An 18,075-nucleotide genomic window follows, 5' to 3' on the forward strand; every position below is an offset into this window, starting at 1 on the left:
TAGTCAGTGGAATTATTATGAGAATCCTCTATAATTTTATCTTTGCAAATGATCAGCACTCCTAATCCTGGTTGTTCTTTTCAGTTTAAAATATGCTAAGCAATAACTGGGATCCCATGACAAAACATTGCAAAATATCTACTCACTAATGACAAGTGGGAATTGTGTGACCTGAATTCCGTTTGCAGCCCCTTAAAGAGTTCCAGGCAGCTTCTGGGCTACTCTTGAGCCCCTCCTATGGATCCCCAGTCTTAAAAACATATGCACTGCGTCCAGATCAGGGCGCCACAATTCTAGAAGGTTGTTGACAACCTGAAACACGTCCAGAGGAAGGCGACCAAAATGGTGAAAGGCCTGGAAACCATGCCCTATAGAGAGCAACTTAGGGAGTTGGGTGTGTTTAGCCTGGGGAAGAGATGTTTAAGAAGTGATATGATCTCTGTGTTTAAACATTTGAAGGGATTTCACATTGAAGATGGAGCAAGCTTGTTTTCTGCTGCTCCAGAGACTAGGACCTGAAGCAATGGATTCAAACTACAGGAAAAGAGATTCCATCTAAACAGGAAGAATGTTTCCTGATGGTAAGAGCTATTTGACACTGGAACATTCTGCCACCAAGAATGGTGGGATCTCATACTTTGCGGTTTTTTAAACAGAGGCTGGATAGCCATCTGTCAGGAGTGATTTAATTGTGTATTCCTGTATGGCAGAATGGGAATGGAAAAGATGTTGTTTGTGGTCTCTTCCAACACTATGATTCAATATACTTTTTGAAATGTTCTCATCTTCAATGAGAAAGGATGGCTTAGCACATATTTTTACTCCACTAAAAATTTGCAAGATGTGTAAAAGATCACATCTCTTTTGAGAAATCAGGACCACCTAATAGCTTGCTTGTTGGTGGGATAGCAGATCTACTCCAGGCTTTAGTCCAAATATTAAAGTTTGGGGCTACAACCCAGAGTAGATTGGTTGCCCCACTGACCTGCAAACCATGAACCACTGCTTCATAAGCATACAAAGAGCAGCACCCTTGTTTGTGCGAAGTCTCCACAATTTACTTAGGAAGGTCTGATGCGAAACTAGTTCCTTTCTGCCTTCTGTCAAGCAAAGCACACACACACATGCATTCAACAAACACAGAAGGACAGAACTGTTGCTCAGAAAGATGCAAACAAGCTATCCATTGCTTATTATACTCTTACATGGTCCATGTAACAGGGCAACAACAATAGTAATGTGCGCAAATAATGAGATAGTTTGTGAGGTTTGCACCAAAAATGAATGCAAGTACCAAAAAAGGTCCCTAAAAAGTGTGCCTCTGTTCCTGTCATCTCATCCAACAGAAAGAAAGGGTTGTGTTTTTTTTTTTGGGGGGGGGGGGTCTTGTGCTTGTGAAAGAAATAAGCAAAGATTTGCATCCTTGGCCCAGTGACCTGGCATGAAAAAGATCTGATTCAGTTCTCAAGAAATTGAAAGGGCATCCTTCATGTCCCTGAAACTCTTCCTCTTCTCAGTTCTCCACTTTTCCAACTGTATTTTGCTTTTTCCTTGGGAAGGTAAGCCTCAGCCAGAGAAAACATACAGCATTCCCCACTCACATTTCCAAAGAGGAACAAAAACAATCAGCTGTGCTGGATCGGGCTGCTGGGATGTGCAATCCAATGATATCTGGTTGGCCTCACGATTCCCACCCCTGATCTAGGGGAGTAACAAAGAACACCTTGCCCTTCTTCAACTCTACACAGCGCCACTGGTTTAACACAGAAGATCTGAGGGCTAAATCAGATGAAAAATGAGATCATAATTAGAAGGTGATAATACATTTCTCATTCCAGCAGTGTGGGTCTTTCAGAGTTTGTGCCCAAGCCATCAGCTTTGCAAATAAAGCCTGTGTTTACCAATCACCAAAGAAGCCATGTTCATTTGCAAAATGCAGAGGTGATGAAAACTTTTGATAAGACCATCAGATGTCTTTTGCCACTTCAGAGAGTACTGCTTCTAAGTGTGAAGCTGGTTGTCCCATGTAGTCTGACCTTGGGATGAGTTTAAAATGAAATAAGAATTATCCCAGTCCCACCAGTCATTCTAGAACGGCTGTTGAAAGCTTAGCAGATACAACCAGTGACATGCTGAGTAAAAGGATGCCATATTATACAACATGGGATCCTTGGCCCAATATGATGTCACTCTCAGCATCATTTTAAAAGCCACCCACAGGTGATCAGTGCAGATACCTAGGGGGAAGATAAAGAGGCAGAAAGTGAGGGAGATAGAGGACTTTATCACCCATGCCTGCTGTTCTGCCATAGTTACACTAGTTTAATAACAGAAACATTCCAGTTTTGCACCAAGCTTTATCACACATTCTCCACACTAGAATTTTAGTGCTGCCTTGGTGATCCAGGGCCATGTGATCTGATTTCTGTCCTGCCACTATTTATTATTAACATTTTAAATTATAATAATGTAATGTTTTTAATTGTTTGAATTGTTTAATTGGTTTTTAAACTTTGCATTTTTAATGTTTTATGCTGTTTTAACTTGGACCGTTTTAAATTTGTTAGCTGCCTTGAGTCTCTGTACTGGGAGGAAGGCGGGATGAAGCTCCAGGTTGTCTTGGATGAAGCCGATTATCTGGACCCATTTAAAACCAGCTTTAGGACAGGATGCAGAGTTGAGACAGCCATGGTCGCCTTAGTCGATGATCTCTGTCTGGGCATTAACAGGGGAAGTGTGACCCTGTTGGTGCTCTTGGACATCTCAGCGGCCTTTGATACCATCGACCATGGTATCCTTCTGGAACGCCTGAGGGAGTTAGGTATCAGGGGCACTGTGTTATAGTGGTTCAAGTCCTACCTCTCGGGCAGATTCCAGATGGTGTCACTTGGGGACAGTTATTCATCCAAGAGGGAGCTCAAATCGGGCGTCCCTCAAGGTATGATTCTGTCCTCCATGCTGTTTAACATTTACATGAAGCCACTGAGAGAGATCATCTGGAGACATGGGGTGCAGTGTTATCAGTACGCTGATGACACCCAAATTCTATGACTGTTGCAGTGACTAAGGATGGCATCTCTCCTCTGGATGCCTGCCTTGGGTTGGTAATGAGCTGAATGAGGGAAAACAAACTCAGAGTGAATCCAGAGAAAACGGAGGTACTTGTGATAGGTTCCCCAAGTCCAGGAATGGAGATTTGTCAACCAGTACTGGATGGGATCACACTTCCCCTAAAGGACAAAGTTCGCAGTTTGGGAGTACTCCTGGATTCATCTCTACAGCTGTCATCTCAAATAGATGCAATGGCCAGGAATGCTTGGTACCAACTTCAGTTGATACGCCAACTGCATCCCTACCTGGACCAAAAGGACCTTGAAGCAGTGGTGCATGCACTGGTAACCTCTCATCTTGACTTCTGTAATGCGCTTTACATGGGGCTACCTCTGTACCAGGTTCGGAAGCTTCAATTGGTTCAAAACGCGGCAGCCAGACTGGTCACAGGAACACCTATGTCGGCCCATATAACACCTGTGTTAAAAACTCTTCACTGGCTGCCAATCAGCTTCTGGGCGCAGTACAAAGTGTTGGTTATTACCTTTAAAGCCCTTCATGGCTTGTGCCCGAGTTACTTGAGGGAACACCTCTTCCTACACAATTCGCCCCGCTCTCTCAGAACATCTGAGAAGAATTTATTAGAATACCATAAGCCCAGGTTAAAGTCAACTTCCCATAGATCATTTACAGCCGCAGCTCTATCTAGTGAAAGTTCAGACTTGGTTATATATATTTATTCATCATTTTGGTAGTCCATGGTATGCATAGAACTTAGCAGCAGCAGCGTCACATTTCAAATGAGTTGATTATCTTCCAATCAGCTTTCTTCCCTATCCAGTTTTTACAATGATACATAGAAATAAGAAATACAGTGGCATAGACAATCCTGACTTTGGTTCAATGATGTAACTTTACACTTGAGGATTTTATCTACCATAGTTCCTTCTTAGCTGCCCTTCCATGTCCTAATCTTCTGTTTTCTTGCCTTTGATAAGTTTGATGTCTTCACCATCTATTTTAAAGTTGTGTAACCCATCTGTAGTCATTATATTTGTTTACTTGATGTTCACCTGCAACCCTGCCTTTGCATTTTCTTCCTTGACTTTCTTCAATAGTTGTGCAAGACTTTACTATTTTCTGATAGTAGTATGGTATCATCTGTATATCTTAAATTGTTGTTTCTTCCTCCAATTTTCATGGATCCTTACTCTAAATCTAATCCAGCTTCCCATGCAATATTTCTGTATATAAATTAAAGAGTTAGGATGATAAAATGCAGCCTTGTCTAACCTCCTTGCCAATTGGAAAACATTCTGTTTCTATACAGTCTCTCCCTGCAACAGCCTCTCATTCTGAGTGTAGGTTACACATCAGAACAAACAGACATATGCATTTCTTTTATTTCTTTTATCGCAATCCATAGTTTTTCATGATTACACAATCAAAAACTTTTCTATGATCTATAAAATACAACCTGATTTTCTTTTGAACTTCTTTATTAAACTGCATATCTCAGGGCTTCTTAGCATGGAGTCATCACAATTCAAGTGGTATCAAAGTGTTGTAACCGCACAGTGTGAATCCATTCTACTATGTGTTATCACTGTTCCTCCTTCTGACCAGATGAAACAAATCTGAGATGGAATGACAGGTGGGATGACTTATGGATGATAAAGACAGACACACATACACAACATCAGGCAATGCACTGCACACCACCCTTGCATACACCACCATTACTGCACTGCTTAAGACTAGAAGGGCAGAGTCTACTAAATCCAAAGCTCCCTTATCCAGAATTTCAAAATCCAAAATACTCCAAAATCCAAAATCGACCACATGGGTGACTGAGATAGTGACACCTCTGCTTTTTGATGATTCAATGTACACATACTTTGTTTCATGCACAAAATTATTTAAAATATTCTGTATAAAATTACATTCAGGCTGTGTGTATAAGATGTATACAAAACATTAATGAATTTCACATTTAGACTGGGTCCCATCTCCAAGATATCTCATTATCTATATGCAAATATTCCAAAATCCGGAGGGGGGGGGATCCAAAATCCAAAACAACTCTGTCTCCAAGCATTTCGGGTAAGGGACACTCAACTTGTAGTATCTATTTTTAGTGTTCAGTCTGTACAGAAAATATTTACCATATCATAATTTCCTTTCTATGTTTGGATATGTTATTTTTTTCTTAAGGCTGGAAGTGGAGGACTTTTGCTTATATATTAGGCATCCTTAACGAAAATAAAGCAAGTTAGCTTCCACAGTAAGAGCCAAGAATCATAGGTGTTAGTTTCTAAGATGGGCTGGGAAACTGAATGGCAGGGAGGACAGCTCCTCCAGGAGGGAGCACACTTGCGTGCAGCAAAGGCATTCTGCCAATGAGAAGTTGAAAAACTGAATGTTTTACTCTTCAGGAAACCTGTTGTGTGATGCTGCGGAGGCTGCTTCAGTGCATTCTGATCAGAAGCAAATAACTTTCCATTTATCTCTCTATATTGATTTGCAGTCAGCTGGATTGCTGAAGAAACTTCCTTCAACTCAGGAGATTGCAGGGGATTTGTTATCTTGGAATAACAGCACCATGGTTTCTGGACTGCAGTACAGCCTCTTTCTTTTCTTCTGCCTAACCTCATGTCAGGAATCTCCGGCTTCTCAGGTAAAGGCTCACTTAGCAAAGACACATACATATCCTTCAACCAGTGGGTATTTTGTTGGGGGATCTTGTTCATTTGAATGTCTGTATCTTTAAGAATGTCAGGGGAAGAGAGAAATATTTATGCAATGCGTGAAATTCTCCTTGCCAGGGAAGTGACTGACAGTCCTTTTGCTAAGTTTTTGTTTTATATGGCTGGATCTCTCCCCCTGCCCCCAGCTATTTCTTTCTGCAACAGGAAAGTAAGTGGGTAAAGACCAGTGCCTTCTGGTTTTTATTTATATATGCATCCCCCTTTTGGTGTGTAAATCAAAAAAGGAGCACAAAAACTGAAGTTGGAGATAGGCTGGCTGCAAGAGGTAACAATATGCCCAGTGTATAGCAGAGCCTCAAGAAAGAATAGTTTCGCATCAAGAGAATTTGAACCCAAATTAAAACAGCCTTCCTGTCAGTCACATCATTGTCAGGTCCCACTAGACTAGTCCAAGTTAGGAACTGAGTGCAGCTCCAGATACATATGAATTATATTTGCAATTGATCTTCTCCTAAATTTTGATTGTGTATTTCTGCATGGACTGAATGGCACTTGTGGTCTCTTCCAACTCTGTGATGATAATTTAATACTTAGCTACATTTTTTGCATTGTATTGATGAGTGTAACTGCAACTTCCTCCACAAATGCTGAAATAAACTAGTTTATCTGAGTAATCTCAAATCTAGTGATTCCAAGTCACCTTGCTGGAGTAGAAACAGAGAGAGAGAGAGTGAGCTGTTCAGTGGTGAAGTTTATTATGATTAACTGTACCGCAACCGCTCATGTTAAAAATAACACTTTTACAAAGAGCTTATTATAAAAGTATGAAGCATGCCTCCCTTCTTCTTTTTTATAGTCTGTGGCATGCCACACATGATAAGGGTCTTGAGGGAGGAAGAACACCCTGCTTTCTAACCCCAGCACATGGTTTTGCAAGATGTATCAGTTCAATGGTTTAATCATCTCAAATGTCAGAAAAGTCAGGTGTGCTGTGTCTACAGTATATAGTAGTCACTCAGTATTAACTGACTTCTTCCCCTGTATTTGTGCTGACTTTTGACCCTAATGAAGTTGTGCAGTTCATAAAGGAGATGAATTTGTGTTTTGTAAAAACGATTTGTTCAGCTGCATTACTGTAAGTTATTTAAGCATCTGTGTACCTGGACAGAGAGAGAGAGAGAATGTCTGCTACACACACACACACACACACACACACACCCCTACAATGTGCAGATTGGAGCTAAGTGAGTGAACCTACAAAAGTATGGGTGGAAGTACAATAGTGGGTGGTGTACTGAATCACATTATGTTATTACTACTCCCCCCCCCAGAAGCCTAGGGCATTTAAAGCAGAGTATGGGAGAAATTACATTTTGAGGCTACAATTTCCAGAATCATAGAATCAAAGAATCATAGAATCGTAGAGTTGGAAGAGACCACAAGGGCCATCCAGTCCAAAACCCTGCCATGCAGGAATTCTCAGTCAAAGCATCCCCGACAGATGGCCATCCAGCCTCTGTTTAAAGACCTCCAAGGAGGGAGACTCCACTACACTCCAAGGGAGTGTGTTCTACTGTCAAACAGCCGTTACTGTCAGGAAGTTCCTCCTAATGTTGAGGTGGAATCTCTTTTCCTGGAGCTTGCATCCATTGCTCTGGGTTCTAGTCTCTGGAGCAGCAGAAAACAAGTTAGCTCCCTCCTCAATATGACATCCCTTCAAGTATTTAAACAGGACTATCATATCACCTCTTAACCTTCTCTTCTCCAGGCTAAACATCCCCAGTTCCCTAGGTTGTTCCTCATAGGGCATGGTTTCCAGACTCTTCACCATTTTAGTCGCCCTCCTTTGGACACGCTCCATTTTCTCAATGTCCTTTTTGAATTGTGGTGCCCAGAACTGGACACTGTATTCCAGGTGGGGCCTGACCAGAGCAGAATAGAGTGGCACTATTACTTCCCTTGATCTAGACACTATACTTCTATTGATGCAGCCTAAAATTCCATTGGCCTTTTTATCTGCCGCATCACACTGTTGACTCATGTTCAACTTGTGGTCTACTTGGACTCCTAGATCCCTTTCACACGTAGTCTCCTTAAGCCAGGTGTCTCCCATCCTATATCTATGCATTTTGTTTTTCTGCCCTAAGTGCACTACCTTACATTTTTCTGTGTTGAATATTATTTTGTTAGCTTTGGCCCAGCTTTCTAGCTTATTCCGGTCATTTTGAATTTTGTTCCTGTCCTCTGCAAATTTTATAAGTATGCCGCTAATTCTGTCATCCAAGTCATTGATAAAGATGTTGAATAGCACTTGGCCCAGGACAGAACCTGTTGGACCCCATTGGTCACTTCTCTCTAGGATGAAAAGGAGCCATTGTTGAGCACCCTTTGGGTTCAGCCAGTCAACCAATTACAAAGCCATGTAACAGTTACCTTGTCTAGCTCACATTTTACAAGCTTGTTTGCAAGAATGTCATGGGGAACTTTGTCAAAGGCCTTACTGAAATCAAGATATACTATATCCACTGCATTCCCTTCATCTAACAGGCTGGTAATTTTATCAAAAAAAGATATCAGATTTGTCTGGCATGATTTGTTTCTCTGAAACCCATGTTGACTTTTTGTGATTATGGAATTGCCATCTAAATGTTCACAGACTCTCTGTTTAATGATCTCCTCTAGAATCTTTCCTGGTATTGATGTCAGACTAACTGGATGATAATTGTTGGGATCCTCTTTTTCCCCCTTTTTGAAGACAGGGACAACGTTTGCCCTCCTCCAGTCTGCTGGGACTTCTCCTCCATCTTATAGAGATCACATGCTTAAGTTATAGGCTCTGCACATCTTTCTAGTTTTTGTTTAGACTCTAGCCAGCATGACCAGTAACAGTGGATGGTGGGAGTTGCAGTTTTTTAACGAATGTTCTTATTACACTCTGACCATCAGCAGGGAAGTATACACACACACACACACACACACACACACACACAGAGGCCACCTGTTCCTACACCTGGATTTCAACTGGATGCCTTCAGAGGAAGATAAGAATCTCACCAGAAGCTCAAGCACTTGGGCTTCCTGGCATCTCCTGGTTTCTCCCGCAGGAAGCTGCTGTGCAGCCATCTTGAAGCAGTGCAACAAACTGAACCTGCAGAATTGAAGGACCAAATGCACTTTGCCGTATCTCACCTTCAGTCACCTTCTGTGCTCCTATGAGACAAAGTAAAAGCGCACATTCACTTATTTATTACATGTATGTGTGTAAACTTAATTTGTATCACTGTCTACCCTATACTCTTGAGACACTTCCAGCCATAAAAATCACAGTGTACTACTGAACATTAAGAAAACAAAAATAATGACCACAGAGTATTTACATAAATTCAATCTAGACAGCAAAGATATAGAAATATTCAAAGATAGTCCAAGCCATTGTATGGGTGTGAGAGTTGGACAGTGAAGAAACCAGAGGGAAAGAAAATAAACAATGTGGTACTGGAGAAGACTGCTGAGGGCAGTGTGGATGACCAGAAAGTCAAACAAATGGGTAGTAAAGCAGATCAGGCCTGAGCTCAGCCTGAAAGCCAAGATGATCAAACTGAGGCTGTTGTACTTTGGCCACATCATAAGAAGACATGACTGACTGGAAAAGACAATAATGCTAGGAAAGATTGAGGGTAGCAGAAAGAGAGGAAGGCCACATACTAAATGGACAGATTAAATCAAGGAGGCTATGCCCCTGAGCCTGTAGAACCTGAGCAGAGCGATTGAAGACAGGGGAGGCTTGGCAGTATCTCACTCATAGGGTTCCCATGAGTTGAAGTTGACTCAAAGGCAGCTAACAACAACAACAAACTGATGGATAGTTGAAGCAAAAAAGCTGGAAGGAAAAGAATAATAATACAATATTTTGAAATGCATAATATCATAGGGAGACTAAAAATAACAGCAACCACATTTGCATCTTGGTAAATTCTAGAACAAAATCTGCTGCAGTCCTTCTTACATGTACTCTTACAATCCATGCCAGTTAGTGACTCCCATGTCAGCAGAGCACAAATCTGTTCCAGGTTTTAGTCTGAATTTGAACCTATCCAAGATACTGAACCTATTTGGGGGGAAGAGGGCTGAGCCCTTTTAATTGCTTGTTTAGAGTTCAGCTAAAGCCAGTAGTAGATTCACCTCCTCCATTGGCTATGGAAGCCACCAACTTCCATTTCATAAAATGCAATAATTTATTCATTCCTTTATTACTTACCAAGTGACTTAAACTATGTGTGCCACTTAGGGAATGGGAGAAAGAATGAAGGAATCAAATAGAACTGACAAGACATTTGTGTAAAGGTAGTTAGGAGGATGAATTGAGGATAAATGTTATAGGATCTGAAGAAAAAATAACTGTTTTTATCAACTGCACATTGTTTGAGACATAATATATTAATGTCATAAATAAATAAATGCACAACATTATACATATTTATTCAAGAGGTTAAGTCCCAATATGTTCAATGGGGATTGCACCCATTTGAACTGTGCATAGAATTGCAATATTGAAGCACATTTGCCACATGGAGATTTATCATTTTGTGGGTACACAGATTGTTTAATGCTGTTAGAAGCATGGATTGTGTAAACTGACCACCAAGTTCAAATCTCTGCTCAGCACCAGAATTCCTTGGATGTTATTAGGAGAGTCTTTATGGCTCAGTTTAGGATTTCCAGGATTTTAACCATATGGCAAAGCAACTGAGACAAATTGCCTAAAAAACATTATTTTTACCAACATGCAGATAATGCACCAGCCTCTGCAACTGTGTAACATTGTGCAATAATGATGGTTTGCATTCTCTTTTCTTTCTCATTTTCTTTCTCATAGAGCTGCATGAACAAGCAGCAACTTCTGGCAACCATCCGCCAAATGCAGCAAATCCTTAAAGGCCAGGAAACACGATTTGTAGAGGGAATACGCCTCATGAAACATCGACTAACAACCCTTCAAAACACAGTGATTAAAACTGCACCAGAACCACAAACTGGTAAAAAAAGAGGGGGGGGGTAGAATTTCAACAAGGCAATTGGCAGGACAAAAACAGGTAGAACTGTACTGGCTGCTTTATTCCCTTGATGCCAACTGACTCAGTAACTGCAATACCACATTTTGGTCACCTATAGTGATGGCGTTGACTCAAAGGTCATCACAGAGGGAACTTGCCTTGACCGACGATCTGCGTCTGAGTATCGACAGGGGCAGTGTGACCCTGTTGGTGCTTTTAGACCTCTCAGCGGCTTTTGATACGATAGATCATGGCATCCTCTTGGATCGCCTGAGGGGGCTGGGAATTGGAGGCACTGCATTGCATTGGTTCCGTTCCTTTCTCTCGGGTAGATCCCAGAGGGTGCTGCTCGGGGACAGTTGCTCCAGTAAAAGGGAGCTCACCTGTGGGGTTCCACAGGGTGCTATTCTGTCCTCGATGTTATTTAACATCTGTATGAAGCCGCTGGGTGAGATCATTAGGAGTTATGGAGCTGGGTGTTATCAGTACGCCGATGACACCCAAATCTATTTCTCCATGTCTCGTTCATTGGCCTTGAATTCTGATGGCGTCTCCTCTCTCAATGAATGTCATCGGGCAGTAATGGGCTGGATGAGGAAAAACAGATTGAAGCTGAATCCAGACAAAACGGAAGTGCTCATGGTAGCGGCCCCAAAACCAAGAATTGGGTTGCAACCTCCGTTCCTGGACGGGGTCACACTGTCCGTCAAGGACTGCGTTCGCAGTCTGGGGGTGCTCCTTGACTCGTCGCTCCTGATGTCGAACCAGGTAAATGCGACAGTCAGGAGCGCCTGTTATCAGCTTCGGCTGATACGCCAGCTGCGCCCTTTTCTGGAAGTAAGGGATCTTGAGACTGTTGTGCACGTGCTGGTAACCTCACATCTAGACTTCTGTAATGCGCTCTACATGGGGCTACCCTTGTGCTTGGTCCGGAAACTGCAACTAGTACAGAATATGGCAGCCAGAGTAATTTCTGGGACATCCAGGAGGGTACCAGGGATTTTATATGTTTTGTATTTTTAACTTTGTTAGCCGCCCCGATTGTTCTCAGAGGGGCGGGATACAAATACATTTTATTATTATTATTATTATTATTATTATTATTATTATGGGTGGGGAAGTAAGTACAGAGCGCCCGCGTCATACGCGGGTGCACCTTACGCAGCTTGAGCATACGCGCTCAAGCCGCAGGGCGCACGCGGGGCAGAAGGGGCGGTGCGTCCCATTCAATTGAATGGGCACGCGCGCCCGTTGCGTCCCGCGCGCCGCTGCGGCTTGAGCCTTATGTTCCCCTAGTCACTAGTGGTTTCCCAGTCAGGTTCTAACCAGGCCCAAACTTGCATATATTCTGAAATCAGATAGGTATGGTGGTCATTAAATATCTTCTAACTCCTGAATATCCAACTGTGTTTTAGTGTTTTGCCCTGCTCTGGAGGTTCCTCTGAATGGCAAGAGGTTTGGCACCAAGAACATGGTGGACCATGAAGTCCATTTCACCTGTGATTCTGGATTCCAGCTTACTGGTTCCAGCTCTCGAGTGTGCCAGCCAAATGGTACCTGGACTGGAGAAGTTACTCAATGCAAAGGTATCATGGTCTTTTTATTTCCTTGTTCTTGGCACAGATACCTTCCATCAGGTTGCCAGACAGACCATTCATGATATGATATATTGTAGTTATGGGATTAGCAGCAAGAAAGCCATGACTATTTAAAGCATTATTCCTGATTAGTGCTAATCTTGTGAATGCAATTAATTTCCATCTTTTGCCTTGGGAACTTAGGAAATTGCCTTATACTGAGTCAGAGCTTTGGTCTGTCTGCCTAATATTGTCAGCATTGACTGGGAGCAACTTGTTAGGGATGTAAGCAGAAGAAGTTTTTTTGCCAGTTCTACCTGGAACTGCAAGGATTTGTATCTAGGTTCTCCTATATACAAAACAGATTCTCTGCTACAGATTGCTATTCCTTGGGGTTACTGGGGAACAGATAAGGAGGGCTGAGTTGCTAGGTGAGAAAATAGGCATGACTGAGGAATATGAAATGATGCATGGTATGGAGAGACGATAGGAGAAGCTTTTCTTGAAATACTAGAATGGCCATACTCTAATGCTGAGTGACATGAGATCAGAACCGATAAGGTATATATTTATATATGCCCCTTGGCACATATTTAAATGGTAGAACTAACTGCCACAAGATGCCATGATAAATGCCAATCTGGGTGGCTTCAAAAGACTATTGAACACATTGCTGGAAGATGACAGCTATAGGTAGCTGCTAGTCATGCTAGTGGTATGCTACCTCCAGTATCAGTGACAGTATGCTCCTATATATCAGTTGCCAGAGATCACAAGTGTTGTTGGGTGCCATTGCATTCCTATACTGCTTGTAGTCTCTATACAGGATTAGACAGAACTAGACTCAGGAATAGACAGTCTTCCGCTACAGCTCTCCCTACGTTCTGCACTCTCTGTTTCCTTGCCGCTATTATTTGCAGTTTAGGGGAAGCTCCACTTCTCCCCATTAGATGCTTTGCTTGAAATGCAAATATCAGTTTCGGAGAGACTGTTTTGTCAGATTGTCAAAATTTTGTACTCTAGAATAGTTTTAGAGATTGTGATGAACACTGGGAAGACAGTAGTTACTAGTCATTTGTGTATTTATTCCAAAATGCTTTTAAGATGACACATAATCAAGGTAGCTTCACAGAGATCATTGATTTCTGAAGGCACTTCCATCATTCTTTTATGATTCTTAAAGCAGTCTAAGAATGGGAGAAATGTGCAAATCTATTAAGTCTTGTTCTTGTGAATTTCTCAGTGTCCTGTAGGTATCCTGTACCTGTCTTGCTTTGGATTGCAAGGTTTCCCTCTCCCAGCACAGAAATTTGTACATGTGTTCATATTTCTACACATTTTTTTTTGAAATATGTGTATGTATATTTTTGAGATATATGTATATTAGTGATTAAGACGCCAGTTCTGACAATCAGAAGATCAGATGGTTGGCAGTTCAAGGCCTGAGTGCTGTATGATGGGATAAGCTCCTGTCATTAGTCCCAGCTTCTGCCAACCTAGCAGTTCAAAATTATGCTAATGCAAGTAGATAAAAAAGTACCACTTTGGTGGAAAGGTAACAGCAATCGGTGCAGTCATGCTGGCCACATGACCAACCAGAGCAGTCCTTCAACAACGCTGGCTTTTTGGCTTAGTAATGGGGATGAGCACTGCCTCCTACAGTCAGTTACAACTAGACATTCATGTCAAGGGACTACCTTGACCTTTTAATCATTCATAGCTTGGAAACATACACATGGTTTCATGCAGCTTCCCTTCTCCTGCTGCAGTGCCTGTCTCTGCTCTGTCCCATGCGCAATGCAGTGGGAATATACAATTTCCAAGACAAGGGCCAGGATTCAGTAGTGGCAATATAGTTGCATGAGTGGTTGAACCTTTTCAAATGATACAATGGAGCCATCTGATGCTCCTGTGCAGAAATTATTCTCTGTTCTCCGTCCTTTGGAGGAACACCACTTGCAGGCTAGCTGGATGTGACGCCTCCCCCCCCCCCCCCAATAACCATCGATTCACCTAGAGGAAGTGGCTGAAAGTTTCCATCTGGCTCTGGAGAAGTTGGAACAGTCCATCACTGTTCCAGTCATTGTTGGATGCCTCCATTCATGTGTAATTATGCTGATGGAGCTTTTCACACCCACCCACCCCCCAAACATTATATTAGATCTCAGACAAGATGTGTTCTGCTCCATTGCTAGCTTCAGGAGATACAAAATGAGCATTTCCATACTGAAATGCAATGCCCCCAAATTTAGCTCCTATCTCCAGTGTTAAGATATGCTTACTGGTGGAGCGATCATATTGAAAGAACAGGAGTTATCCTAAACCTTAATTTTTGACTTTAAAATGCACTCTTGTGTCTGAACTATAAAAGTTAACTTTGTTGTCGTTGTGTGCCTTTAAGTCATTTTTAATTTATGGCAACCCTAAGGCAAACCTATCATGGGGTTTTCTTGGCATCTTTCCTCAGAGAGGGTTTGTCATCACCATCCTCTGAGGCTGAGAGATTGTGACTTGCCCAAGGTCATCCAGTGGGTTTTTATGCTCAAATGAGGATTTGAACCCTGATCTCCTAGAGTCATCATCCAATGCTCAAAGCTCTACACCATGCTGGCCCTCTAAAAATTAACTGCCCTGAGACTTATGGATCATTCTGAAACTGTTTCAGTGTTACTCATAGTGGTTAATGCTGAAGATCCAAGCATCAATCAAATCTTTCAATAGCTACTTTATTTCTAATAACAGATGCCAGCATCTGAAAAATTGATCGACATGGCACAAACATAGTAATTATTTTAATGTGCTGATTTGCAAACATGTCTTTCTGCCAATATGTGATTTATCTAGATTGGCAAACAAGAAAATTATACATAATTACCTCTATTAAAGATTATTTACTGTGCAGGAATTTGATTACCATACACATTTTAAACTCTGGAAAAGACATTGTGTCATGTTTGCTTGTTGCTTTAGCAGAAAGCATTTTGTTAATTTTGCAACCGAATGCATTAAAATTGTATATTGAGTAGTAATTTTCCATTAATTTCCTCTATACTTATCTCTAACTATCTATTTATTGCTATTTGTTTAATAAAGAGGAAACTCGCTATTTTAGGCCACTGAAACTGACCACATTATCACTTCTTTCTAAGATTACTCCTCTGTTTTTAATAGCAGTCTGTTACACAGAAATGAAACAGGTGAAACTTTTGGTCTGTGTCTGATAAAATTGTTAATATGTTTAATGTCTCTCTGCCTGACTACTCTTAATGACACAAGAGCAGTGCATAAGAAAGGATGTCTGGCATATTGACAACAACACCATCTTAAATAGCTTATTGAAACTGTAGACTAAAACTCAGAACAAATTCACTGATGCAAAGGTCACTAACCACCACTGGGTGCGACAGAACCCTGATATATGCAGAAATACAAAATAAAAAAACAAACTTTGTGGGACTCTAAAGAGAGGACTCTTTTAGAGTCCAATGAGGTCTGAGCTCAGTAGCCTATGGGATGTTTTCTTTTTGTTAGGCAGGTGCAGGAACAGAAAAGTAAGAAGAAGGAGAATGCAGTATGGAAGCTGCAATTCTGAATCTCCCAGTGCACCATTTTGTAGCAATTGTTGCTTGTTTCCTTTTGCTATCAATGTTTTCTTGTGCATCGCCATTTGACAAAGGCATCTTCATCACAACATTGGACAGAACAAAAGTGTGTACATGATTAGGGGTCTCCTCTCCCCATTTCTCATGCCCACATTGTTTTCTTTTTTTTTTAAAAAAAAAGGTTAAATCAATGCAAGGCAACCTCTCCCTTCTTGCCCTGCTGTCTTACGGTTTACTTTTTCACACGCTCCTCCTTTGGGTGTTCAGAGCACTGAGGCGCCCTCTGGCCATTGACACTGCTGTTTGTTTAAACAAATTCCTACCTCATTGTGCAAAATGCTAATGAACCATTGAGCCACCGCTGCCTGAGCACGATGGAGCTAGAGGGCATCCCCATCCCCATTGTGGCTGAGGAGGTTTCTGAAGAGATTGGGAGATGCCATGTGTTAGCTAGAAAACCTAAAATCAAGAGAATGGCTGTGTCCAGAAGAAGGACAGTGATCCATATTCAGAGACACAGCCATGTTAGTCTGGAATATCAGTATGCAAAGAGATCTTGTAGCACCTTTGAGACTGACTGAAAGAAGTTGTAGCTTTCATAGACTTGTGGTCTCTTTCAGTTCTATGATTCTATTATTCTAACGGTGGTAATAGTAATAATGGAGAGCCAGTGTGATGTAGTGGTTTGAGTGTTGGACTATGACTCTGGAGACCAGGATTCAACTCCCAGCTCAGCCATGAAACCCACTCGGTGACATTGAACTCTTAGCCTCAGGGGAAGGCAATGGCAAACCTCCTCTGGACAACTGTTGCCAAGAAATCCCCCATGATAGGTTGTCATAAGTTGGAAATGACATGATGGAAAACAACAACAACAGTAATAGTTATAGTTATAATAGTGATAATTGATGATGGTGATGATGATGAGTTGTCATTAATTTTATTTCTTATCTGCCTCTCTCCAAGGCTCGAGTCGGGGTACAACATAGATTAAAACACATAAAATCATATTACCACATTAAGTTAAAATGTATAAGCATAGGACAAATTAAAATCATCCAACACAAAACGAAGGCTCGATTCACACGGATACAAAATGGCGTACCGCCGCCAATTCTAGGATTCTGGACCACACGGCAACCGCACAGTCTGGAACCCTAGAAAAATGCAGACACCGTTATCATGATGACTTCCTGTCCACATGGGGGCCCCCATGATGATGTGCGCAAAACACAGCGTCCACATGTCCGTGACAAGAAGAGACGTCATAAGAGCTGCAATGCAGCCCTTATAACGTCTCAGGAAAAAGCTGCTCTAGGCAGCTTCTTACTGCCAGAGGACCATTGGCGCAGCAACTACATGGCCCCACCAACGATCCTGAAGAGAAAGGGGCTTCCCCTTTCTCCTCTGTAGGGCCAGGGTGTCCGAGGGCATGAAGTCCTAAGGACACCTCTTTTCCAGACCACGGAGTAGCGGCATTTTGCTGCTTCTCTGTGGCCTGGAAAACACCAGATTGGGGCCACAGGACTGCTGGTGAAGTTGCCCTGGCCCCAATCCAGCGCAAAAAGGGGCAGGTGTAGGCCGCCCCTTTGGGGTGGTCTGTACTGGGCCTAAAAATATACTAGTTTAAAATTCACTGTTTAAAATTGACTGAGTACACCTGCCGGAAGATATATGTCTTTAATACTGTTTTAAATTCAGACAGCATATTGAGCTGTTGAATCTCTCCCAAAAGATCATTCTACAGTTGAGGGGTGGATGAGGAAAATGTCCTCTGGGTAACACATGGTAGTCTAGTTCTGGCCAGTTAAAGTAACCATCTCTCCAGAGGACCTGAGTGTATGGGGCAGATTATATGGAAGGTCTACGAAGTCTATGAAAGCTTAGGCTACTACTTCATTCGCACAGTTAGTCTCAAAGGTCCTACAAGATTCCTTTGCATAGTGATCCATATTATCAAGCATATTCTCTTTCCTTCTAGTGTCCACACACACACACACATGTACATTCAAGTGAGAAGGTCTGACAACTGGCTTTTGTGCAGAAAAAACACAAGAACGACACTCACCCCCCCTATGAAACA

The 18,075-nt window shown here is 41.9% G+C and overlaps 1 protein-coding gene across 2 annotated transcripts in view; it reads left to right on the forward strand.

The window, feature by feature from the left end:
* The first annotated feature begins 5,633 nt into the window (after positions 1-5,633).
* Positions 5,634-18,075, forward strand: part of LOC149310495 (fibulin-7-like) — a 29,810-nt gene continuing 17,368 nt past the window's right edge. Inside the window, exons 1-3 of one of the 2 annotated variants that reach the window (XM_089528298.1) lie at positions 5,634-5,728; positions 10,636-10,795; positions 12,229-12,399. In XM_089528298.1, coding sequence (XP_089384424.1) covers positions 5,654-5,728; positions 10,636-10,795; positions 12,229-12,399 — 406 coding nt within the window. In that variant the 5' untranslated portion in view covers positions 5,634-5,653. The remainder of the gene's footprint in view (positions 5,729-10,635; positions 10,796-12,228; positions 12,400-18,075) is intronic. The other variant, XM_089528297.1, reaches the window with a different exon arrangement.

This window comes from Sceloporus occidentalis, unplaced genomic scaffold (assembly GCF_023333645.1).
Source record: "Sceloporus occidentalis isolate IW3139 unplaced genomic scaffold, rSceOcc1.0.p SCAF_6, whole genome shotgun sequence".
In the NCBI taxonomy this organism is placed as follows: domain Eukaryota; kingdom Metazoa; phylum Chordata; class Lepidosauria; order Squamata; family Phrynosomatidae; genus Sceloporus; species Sceloporus occidentalis.